Genomic DNA, 10,771 nt, shown 5'->3' with positions numbered 1-10,771 from the left:
GAGGAGTGGCCTTCCAGCCACTGCCACAGACACGGGGAACCTTGCTCGCAGCAGAAAAGGTGCCAGGCTGTGGAAGGGAGACGCTGTGGTTGGGGATCTTTGAAAAGAATGATTCAAAAGCTGTGCTTGAAAGTGGAATACAGCTACAAAAAGTGAGACTGAATGCTGTTAAACAGAGCATAATGTACAGTGTTTATTTGAAATTAATGATGCTTGCCTGCCTTCAAACTGCATTTTAATATTTAAATTGCTGCAAATGTAAATTATTGAAATAAAGTGTCCATGAATTATCACCCCCAATCTTCCAAGTTACAGTGCTAGAAAACGAGAGGGAAAGAGTGCCTAGGTCAGCTGAGTAAAGGAAAGACTCTCCCCTCCTCATGTTGAATTTCTTCCACTGTAAGAGAACCTCTTTTCCCTCCTGTTCAGCTGTGGGAAAGAAATCTCACGGAAGGAAATCTTAGAATGGGATCCAGATGAGGAGCTGGTATATAACTGAGAGATTTTGGTATTCCGGACACCAATATCCACCACTGAGGGCACTGAGTGGATCCACCCACACGAGTGGATTAATTCTGGCATTAGACAGGGACGTAACACCCATGCCGGGAGCTTCCTCTCATCTTCCTTACTTCCAGAGGAAGATCGGTCCAGCAACTATTTCTGCACCTCCTCCAGAATGGTGAAAGAGAAGGGGGCTTTGTTAAGTGCTCCCAGCTTTCTAAAGGAAAAGAGAGACTGGACTTCTCCCAGAGTCACAGTGCCCCTGCTGTGTGCATGCTGTGTTGAAACCATAGCACAAGTAAGGTGGTGAGACACCATTTCACTGCAGATAGCTGCTATACCTTGGATCTCTCCCCTCCTTTGTTGGAGGAGTCCTTGGGCGAGGGAGCAGTCTTCATTCTTTGGCTTCCAAGGGCAGGGCTGCTGCTGGGTCCCTTAGTAACACAAGGGGTGAAGGGAAGCCGTAGGAAATAACAAAAGTATTCTGGTATTTTTAAACTTGGACTTTGTCTTACAGTCTCTCCCCCAAGAATTTGTGAGAATTTCACAAAATAAGACATGAACAAATCAATAGAGGAAACAGCATCTGAACCACAATGCAGGCATTTATTGTCTCCTTGTGCATTAAATTACCCAATTAATGTTTCCTGTTGCCTTAGCCTGTTCTAATAAGGCTTGACTGTCGCTTATCAGCCCCTAATCTTCTAAATGATGAGCAAGAACTGCAGCTGGATTTACAAGAGCCTTTGGGGCACAATACCAAACTCCCAGAGCGCCAAAGATCCATCCTTGGAATTATGCTTATTATGGGTTCTCATTCATTACCATTTACTTCACACAGATATCCACTAATAAGATCAGCTTGGCTTTATTATTTATCAGTTATTAAGTACTATTAAAATAGATACACTGGACAACCAATCTCTGTGTATAATGCATTCCTCAAAAAAAAAAAAAGCGTTTTCTTGCATAAAAATGTCATTTCAGATACCAATGCTCTTCTAAGTCAACTGAGTTTGCCTGCTTTGTGGGCTTATTTTTCCTGAAAGAATGATCTATAGTTTAAAATGTTTTGGGGTAAGAAAAATGTTTCCAGAGTAACTGAAAGTCATTTTTATGGGCTGTGTGCATGACTTAACTAATTAGAATGACAATGTTGGGAAAGAGTTGTGGGTAATGAGTAACTTAACAGGGATAAATGATTTTTAATAGACAATGGTAGTGTCTTCAGAATGATAAATACTTTCCTGTTGTATGATAAAAAATAAATAAATCTATTTTACAAAGAGAGCCTTCTTATGAACTGTGAGGCTGGTGGGGGGGAGAGGAATAGATTCATTTAGATAAAATGCTATTAAATTGCCTGTATACTGTCCTGTCAGACAGCTATCGACCCCATCCCATGGGAGAAATTGATTTCCGCGCAGAGAGCTATGTGCTTTCTGCAGTGTATTGCTTCAGTGCTATTGCTCTGGTAATCACACACTGCTGCCTCTTTTCCTTTCTCTATCTCTCTGTCTATTTGTTGTGGAAAGATTGATTGAGAGACATGAGGGATTTAGATTGCCATATTTGTTGTTATTTGACCTTTTCAATTATATTCTGTTAAAAATGTAAATACTTCATTTGTAGTAATGTACATATGAATTTGCTTAAGTGGTCTGCGAGTAAGGCTTTCAGGAGGAAGCATTTACCTTTGTTCTCCTGTAGACCTATTAGAGCTGATGCAGTTAAGTGAATTCAAATGCAGCTGAGGATGCTCCCTGCTTCCGTAAAGCTATCTAGGCTAGTTCTCAACACAACAAGATCTAAAGATGGGAAAAGTAATCCAAACTGCCAGCATCACGTAAGTGCTGAAAAGTAAAATGATATGTGCTTAAGGATCCTTGCTTTGGTTTGGATTGGTTTTCCTTCTTTTAGGCATAAATACCTTTTGTCAGCTCTCACTAATGATAGTCATTTTTTAACAAGACAAAAACACTTGAGGTCAAGAAATGTCAACATTCAAGTTGAAACCCAGTTTTAAATCTTCCCCCTCTGCAGGTAAATAAGAAACAAGGTCTTTAATTGTCATTAAACGGTCACACATTGTTTCTCGCATAATACAGCTTCAGTTTACAAAACTGTTTGTCTGACAAGTTATGTATGTGCTTGACTTTTCTACTCTTTCTTGTCATTTTTACATTAGTCTCAGTGTTATGACTCACTTCAGCATCATCGGTGCTAAAGCAGGTGTTTGAATGTCTGCTTGTGGGAAGCTAGGTCCTTGCTGTTGTCTGAGAGTACTTGCACACGGGGGGAATCTCTGAATGGGAAAAAGCCAGGTTAGACCTTCTTGCTCTACCTCGTGCCAGCGCTGAGGGCATAGAAGGGAATGAAGATCTGCTGATAGATCGCAGCTATATTTTAGCAGTCACAGGCTGTTGCATTAGGCCTTGGGAGGAAAGTGTAGGATGGCTTAATTAGAGTCACATACTATCCCAGACTTAAAGAGCAGTGAACTGCTGAGTCCATGTTTGCACATACGCATCCCAGGCTATGCCAAATATCCGGAGTTTCAATGCTTTTATTTTTATTACGCTGGGTGGACAAAGCTGCAAAAGCAGAATCACTGGTGATCTGTAAAAATCAATAAAGACAGGATGCAGCTTCTCCTTTGCCTTTTACTTGCCCACCTCCTTTAATCTGTAGTAAATAGATATAAAATGTTTTATTGCCTTACACTGACCTTATGCTCCCTCCCTCCTCTGTAAAGACATGGCAGAACTGCGATGAAGCCGCCACGAGTGAGGAACGTTAAGCGCCTTAGAAAAATTTAGCTGTGCTCTTGGTTACGTAGCCAGCTTTCTCCACCTATACCCCAGCAGCTGTTTGACAAAGCTGCCGCAGCTTTTTTTTAGAGGTGACGTGAGGTCATGGGACAGAGCCCAAGCCAGCAAAGTGCTCCAACACAGCTCTCGCAGAGGGTGAGCCACGGCGGGAGAGGAAAATCACAGCACCCTGCTGATGTCCCGCAGCGGTTGTGAGGCTGCTGCCGTAAAAGGGATCAAGGATGACTATGGAGCAGGTTTGAAAGTGAGAAGGAAAGGGGATTTCTTAATTGGTGGCTGTTTTGGTGGGGACAGTGGGAAAGGCAGGCCTGTTATAAGCCGGGACAACCACAACCGAAGAACCAGACAGAAAGTTCATCAGAGTAAAACCAGCAGCCTCCCCCTCCCTTCCCTCTTCACAGGTTGGTGACACCGGTTTCCAGATCCTACTGTTTGTGCTCGGCCAAACCTTTTGCCTTGTGCTTAATGGTGACTGAGGCATGTGGGAAAATCATTGTTACAGAGAGCTGGGTAAGGTCTGAAGACATGCGGGAGGAGAATAGAGAAGGGCTAGAAGAAAGGCTGGAAATTACATCTAAAATACCATTTCAGAGAGCATGCCCCACATTTCTCAGTCAGGTTCACAGGCTCTTGAGTCTGGTGAGTTGTCTGTGAGTCCTGAATACTTAAATTTTTTACTGCATAACAGCTTAATTTTTTTTTTTTTTTTCATTTCACCTGGACAAGGTGTTCTTCATTCCTTTTCTTTCTTTATTTGTTGCAGACTACAACAACAATATTACAATTAGATATTTATGGCAGTTGTGACAATTTAGCAGCAGATAGCCAGCATGCAGGCATGAGCAGGGAAGCTTTCACACACGTGCAAGCATGTAAACTACCACTCAAGTCAAGTTAAAATGTGTCTGACCTTAAAAAAAAAAAAAAGCGTGGGATTATGTTGCTGCATTTCCTTTGCAGTGAACAAAACAGTTCAGGGTCCTTAAGTATGAAAGCTAACATACAAATATAAGCTACTACTATTGTGTGAAGGAATCTCTAAAACTGTAATTGTACAGAAAGTATGGGGAGAGAGAAAGCATTCATTCCTGTTGATGTGACAGTGCGTGATTTGTAAATAGTGTGTCTGTTCTCAGGAGAGGCACTGAGCTCTGCAAAGGATGTTTCTAGTCCCATCTTCATGACTTTTAGGCCTAGGTGCCGGTTCAGGAAAGCATATTTATTGGTGAATCTCTAAAGTGGAAAACTCTAAAATACATCGTTATTAAGTATGTACTTCACAATCCATCGGAGTAAGTGCGACTTTGCAACAAAGGGAATTCTATTTCAATATATGGAAAAAAATCTCAACTGTGAGAGTGGTGAAACTGTTGAACAGGTTGCCTAGAGAAGCTGTGATATCTGCCTCCTTGAAGATTTTCAGAACCTGACTGGACAAAGCCCTGAGCAAACAAGTCTAACATTAAGGTTAACACTGCTTCGAGCGGAAGGTTGGACTAGAGAACTGCCCCCATTCTTCTCACACCAAGGTCCCTTTGAAAGTAAATCTTCCTATGATTTTCTGACTTCAACTCCTGGTTACATTTAAGCATTTGCCCAAGATAGCGCCTTGCTAGGAGAGCACCTCCATCCCATGAAATGGAGACTTTGTTTTTCAATTGCCTTTTAATCCTTTGCATAGCACAGCAAGTGCAGATACCTTTCTTCCCCTCTTCATCAGCCTCTCCTCCATACTAGCACTCCTCCCCTCATCAAATAATTCAATTTAAATCTGCTGCAACTGGAGGCAAACGCTGACTGCTCATGTCCATTCAGGAAGGTGCCTAGGTAGGAGGGAGAAGACCATATTTGAGAGCATGAGGTGTATGGGTACAAACATGTTTCCCAGCCGTGAAGAGATGCAGCTGAGGTGGGAATGCTCAAGCTGGGTGATAGAAGCTGTTGGAGAAAATCACTGAGTGCAGCACCACAAACCCAACGCCTCTTAACTTCTGGCCTGAAGGTGGGAGATTCTCTTCCTCCGTCTTGGGGTGGGGAAAGGGAAGGAGAAGCTGCACCGTGTGGTTTTGTTAGAAATACAGAGGGAGGGAGGTTATAGGGGAGGGAGGATGAGGAGCCAGAAAGACAGGAGGAAGATGGAAGTGTGGGGAGTATGTGTTTGGGAATTTCTATGGGGAATGGGCAATGTTATGTGTATTTGGGGAAATGTCATCGTATGAGTACAAATGAAGGAAATGAGTCAGGCGTGTGGCGAACAGCAAGAGGCCCCAGTAGTGAGACCTATATCAGAGAAGATGGGCTCTCTGCCTTATCTGTTCTCAGGTATCATAAGAAGTTTACAGGTGTAGGTTTGGTCCAATTGTGGCAAAGCTGACACCTCTCAATAAACAAAGAGGGACTTTAAATTAAATTAATGTGAAAGGGATTTTAGAAATAGTAGAGGGATATAAATATCAGTTGCATCTCTGAGGTATGAAATTTCTTGGGACCTGTTCTCATTTGCTTATGTGTATTTTTAATTCAGTAGAATTTAATTTGGTAGTCTATTAGAAGTACCTCCAAAGGGAACTGCTGGATGCCTCTTATCAAGTGTTTCTATGCTCCTCTCTCACAACAGGGTGACTTTTGCACTGTGATAACTTTTTGTAAAACAAACAAAGCAAGCTACCTGTAATTGGAGAATGTAGTGTTGCTAAACCCAGGGCTTTGGCAAGACACCCTTGCAGTCCAAAGTACCTTAGCTTCCATTTATCGGCTTGTGTTTGTATGTGCCTGTGCTTCAGAGAATGTTTAATCAAGGAAGAAACTGCCCCTCATCCCCATCCCCACTAATTTAACGCAAGAATCCATCGTTTTCAGAGAAATTTTATTTGTGCATGTCAAAAAGGCTTTGCCTTTCACATCAGTGACAGGGAGAGCAAAGGGGAGAAGTTGTCAAATGACTCTGTTAGTAAAGGATGAACCACTTGCAGAGCTTTCTTCTGGGCTGATGTTTTTCTTCTATTCAGTGTCTTCCTCCTTTGCCACCCATTGCTAAGGACAAATACAAAGAAACTTGTGAGAACAACTTAAAGCAAAGTTGCAGTACGGGGAAACATAGAGAATATCTGAGCATTGGTTACAAATGTTCCCAGGTCAGAGACCAAAGGTCTTTGTTACACTGTGAAAGACACTTGTTGAAATGAAGAACTTCAATCCTGTCTCCAATTCTCTTCCAATCCCTGTAGGATCCCACTACAATAATTAGCATCCTTACTGATGTTTTCAGGTATAGACTAGGCTTCCTCATACTTTGGTTTGATTTATCTAGGTGTGGGTTGCATTAACTTGGCAGGGTGATGAGGAAAACTTGTGGTGTTCTCTGCTTTGAGCTGGTAAGGGCAGGTAGATCCCTCTGCTTTTGACGCAATGAACTTCCTTTAAAGGAAAGAAAGCTAAGATGTTCTAAAAGGCCACAAGAAGTGGAGTAATGATTCCTATCCGTCAGTCTGATAACTCCATTCTCATGTTTCGCTGTTTCCTCCCACTTAATCTGTTTTGCCTGTTCAAATGTGAAGCTCTTGGTTTGGTCCTGAATTTGTGTTTGAAAAAAATTAATGAACTTCCATTGTGGTGATGATGAAAGCATAACCTAAACTTCCACTGGCCTTTTTTCTGTCACTGTGTGTTTCAGATTTCTGTCTCTGCTAGCCACCCATATCTCTGCAACTTCGTGGCATAGTTATTTCCACTAATTCCCTAGTTTCAGCTTCCCACCAAGTATAAAGCAACGAACAGGAGAAACGTTGCTTCAGGTGCAATGCAGCCACTTCTCTTATTTACATCCCTTCATCTAGTAAATGTACACTTGAGCTGAAATACTGCTGACTTCTTGGAAGTCATCTGTTAATTATTCTTTATCTATCTGGAGGACTCTCACTTACAGATGGACTGGACGGTGGAAGTTGTACCACCCCTGGGAGTTCCACCTCCGTAAGATCTGGCCTCCTGGGACATCATGTGGGAAGCCTTGGATCCACCAGAGATCCCGCTGCTGGTAAAACCTGATGAATGGGTCGAGCCTCTCGCACCTAGAACATTTACAAAGGAGATGTTACTGACTGGAAGGAACCTTATGGGATAATTATAAAATACTGTGTTTTAAAAAAATTCGAGGCTAGCAAATGTATCAAAAGACAAGACGACTGCTGGTTACTTGACTTGTTCCGTCAGTATACTGCTTTTATCTGCCACCTTGGGGAAAGGACATTTGCAGTGTTTTGTGGATGTTCCCAGAACGCAAAGAAAATTTACAACTCTCGCACAGACTGTTTTTGATAAATTTGGATCTCCAAAACAGTTTCAGCACAGTTTGTCTCTGCTGAAATCGCAATTTTCTGAGAAGCTGCCTGAGGAACAAATGTGGACTGTGGAACAAATTCCTACAGGAATTAAGGATTGCTGCAGACCTCACCACTTACTGTTCCAGGTGGCGGATATGTTCCTTTCACTTCACTTTCCATAGCATAAACTTATACATAATAGATACCTGTAAAATTCAAACACAGCAAGCTGTGGTAGCCAGTGGCCAATTTATATGTATATCTCCATCTCAGTATAAATAAGCCTCAAGCAAAGTATTCCGTTGCAAACTCTTCTCCTGGGAGAGGAGTAAAGCATTAAAGATGACAAATGTTAGTGATAATGCTTAAAGCGCTCCTGGAGGATGCTCAAATATTTTGGTGATGAGCTTGTTATAACATCTTCTGTAAAGTGATACTGAACAATACTCATGCCCTGCTGCAGAATCAGCCGTTCCTTCGAGCGTGTTTGTTCTGGGGGGAGGAAGGGTTACAGTCTGAATGAAAAGGTTAAGAAGATGTGTTTGAAGAGTGAGAGATTTCAGTGAGCACCTGCGGAAATGAAATCAGGCCCTTTTAGCTCTCAATCAGGCAAAGAATGTGTGGCAAGCTCTCCTGCTGCAGGGAGCCAAAGCTCACACCTGTCTTGGCAATGTTACAGAGCTAGCATTTTTCACATGGATAAAAGCTCTTTTGGAGTATCTCCTGTAGGCATGGCTAAGGTTTCCTTGAGCCATGAAGATTTCTCTTCACCAAAATAATGAAGTCCATAGCTGATACAGACACTGCAAGAATAAAACCAGGCGTTGTTAAATGTTTACGTTGCTTCTCTCTCCTAAAGATTCTCAGCACGTGGAAGGATACAATTCTTCAGTCTTTTAGTTTAGAAACTGCAACTTCATGCTCTCTATAGGGCATGACCACTGAAGAGTTTGCCACTGGTTATGGGTGTGCTGAGTACTGCTGTACCATCCTTACTGTAACAGAAGGCAAGATTGTGCAGCTAACTCTGCTCTAGCGTATGATTAGATTAAGTAACTGGCATCTCCCGTGTACCAGGATTTCTGCTGCTAATGCAGCATGGTGCCTGACAGCAACTCTTCCTTGCTCTTCATTCTCTCGGTCCTCCTCCTCTCCTGACTCTCTCCCATATTCAGTCCCTCTGCTGCTACCATCCCTTAAGCTCTTTCCTATTGAATATTCAATAAACACTGTATTCAGTAACCTAAACTCACTGATCAAATCATACTGAGTAAAAATTTAAAAATGCCTCAGAGGAGTCACATGCAGGATCTCTTTAAATGACCCTTATGTCACTTATTTCCTCACTGTCTGGAGAGCCTCACGCTATGAATAATATTGGCAGCAATGTGAATCATATCTTAAAAAAATAACTTACTTCCTCTCAACCAAGCTTATCTCATTTTTTACTATTAAAAGATGCCCCAAATCTGGACCCTGGCCAGCTCACCTGGCCAACCATTCTTTTTATGGCTGGAAGAGTCAGGCTCAGCTCCATCCTTCAGTAGACTTCTAGCTGCTTACTACAAAAGCAGCAGGTCAGCGGTTGACCAATATGGCAGAGATCCCCACCGATAACCAGGCTGCTGCTTAGCATAGTCCTGACATGGGAGATGTGGGTCCAAGACCCCTAAGGCAAAAAGAGTTTTGAAGCTTTTATCCAAGGTCAGCGAGCTAACTACCATGCTGCTGGGTAAAGCAGGATTACATGGGGCACTCTCTTCTGTGGACTTATGCCTGTTTAGAGGATGCCTGCTGAAACAGGTCACACAGGCAGGACTGGCAGGGAGAATAACTTGTGCGTGAATCCCACGGGATCTGGGGTTAAACAAGTGCCAAGCTGCTTAGAGTCATCAGGTCAGGGTTTGCTCTGTGCATGCAACAGAAAAGCAAGCACCTGCAGGGTTAGCTCACATGAAAGCCAGCTATGCCTGATTTTAGTACTTAGATAGGTGCTGTCAAGGATGTGTATATATTCCCTTCGTGAATTCAGCTCTTGGACTGCAGCTAATTTCCCTCTGCTATAGCGTTTGCATAAGGTTTTATGGGTTCTCCCTATATGGATGTGTGTGAGTAAAAAGCAAGGGAAATCTGATAATTTATATGAAATGTAGGTACACAGATCATGTTCTTGCATAAGTGTATCGTTGCTTATTGCTACCATGACTTTCCATATTATTGATGATTCCTAGCAGAATGGAGAGATAGCACAAACTTCAAATAAACACTGAAACTCATGAATACCACGTATGTATGTGTGCATTCATGCATATGTACATACACAGAAAACACCCTTAATAGCATCCCACTCATAACAGGCAGTTAAATATAGGAATCTTTTGTCTTTAGTGCAATACAGGAATGTAGGAGAGAAGACATTACTTGACAAGCTTATTTTCAAGGAAAAAGAAATTGTTTGGACCTACGCACTAAACCACAAAACCACACACACACAAAATTGCTCATACCCATTTCTTGGAGAGTTGCAGTAGGGCCTCCAGAATGCACACCTCCCCCAGACGCTCTTGCTTCCTGGGACATCATCGATGAAGCAAGTGATCCTCCTGTGATACCGGAGGAAGTGAAACCAGCATTGTGGACATTTTGGTCGGACATTTCTCTTTCTGATGGTGTGGAATCCACTGAAGCACCGCGAGGCTCAACCAATCTTTTTATATGTTGCCTAGCTAACAGCAGAGAAATGAAACTGCTACCAGATAAGAAAGAAAAGAAACCAAAACTTATCCTCAGCCAGGAAATGAAACTGAACTTTATGACCATGCCTTTTATTGCTGTTATCAGAGTGAAGTTTAGGCAAACCAACTAATTTCCCCTTATGACACTAAAACAAATTAGTAGCATATGAAGCACTGACTGGCAACTGATGTGGCTGAGAACTTTGCTTCCTCATTCTTCTGCATTGCACTCTGTTGTACTGAGTTGCACCTGGAGAAGATAGCCCCTCATTTTAGGAATTAATACAACTCTGAGTAAAGATGATAGACAAAAAAGCAGCAAAGTAGTGGTCATGTAGAAACTGCAACTTGATTTGGTTATAGCACCCAGAGTTCAGCT

At 42.3% G+C, this 10,771-nt stretch overlaps 1 protein-coding gene across 1 annotated transcript; it reads right to left on the bottom strand.

Moving 5' to 3' along the window:
- Positions 1 to 6,184: 6,184 nt before the first annotated feature.
- Positions 6,185 to 10,381, bottom strand: LOC128142145 (interferon alpha-inducible protein 27-like protein 2B). Its single transcript, XM_052787890.1, has 3 exons — positions 10,165 to 10,381; positions 7,259 to 7,405; positions 6,185 to 6,368 (listed from the first exon to the last, which is right to left on the bottom strand). The coding sequence occupies exons 1-3, from the start codon at positions 10,310 to 10,312 to the stop codon at positions 6,340 to 6,342; spliced, it is 324 nt and encodes a 107-aa protein (XP_052643850.1). The 5' UTR covers positions 10,313 to 10,381; the 3' UTR covers positions 6,185 to 6,339.
- Between the last annotated feature and the right edge of the window lie 390 nt (positions 10,382 to 10,771).

The sequence above is a fragment of the Harpia harpyja genome, chromosome 5 (assembly GCF_026419915.1).
Source record: "Harpia harpyja isolate bHarHar1 chromosome 5, bHarHar1 primary haplotype, whole genome shotgun sequence".
Lineage (NCBI taxonomy): Eukaryota > Metazoa > Chordata > Aves > Accipitriformes > Accipitridae > Harpia > Harpia harpyja.
The sequence above is the reverse complement of the archived record's forward strand: the minus strand, read 5'-3'. Positions and strand labels throughout refer to the sequence as shown.

Bases quoted from the DNA above. Each gene is read 5' to 3' on its own strand.
- LOC128142145 (XM_052787890.1), bottom strand. From the start codon at position 10,312: ATGTCCGACCAAAATGTCCACAATGCTGGTTTCACTTCCTCCGGTATC. The intron at 7,406-10,164 runs GTATGAGCAATT...TAAATGTTCTAG, and splicing joins TGCAACTCTCCAAGAAATGG to GTGCGAGAGGCTCGACCCAT. The intron at 6,369-7,258 runs GTAAGTGAGAGT...ATTTGTCCTTAG, and splicing joins TTCCACCGTCCAGTCCATCT to CAATGGGTGGCAAAGGAGGA.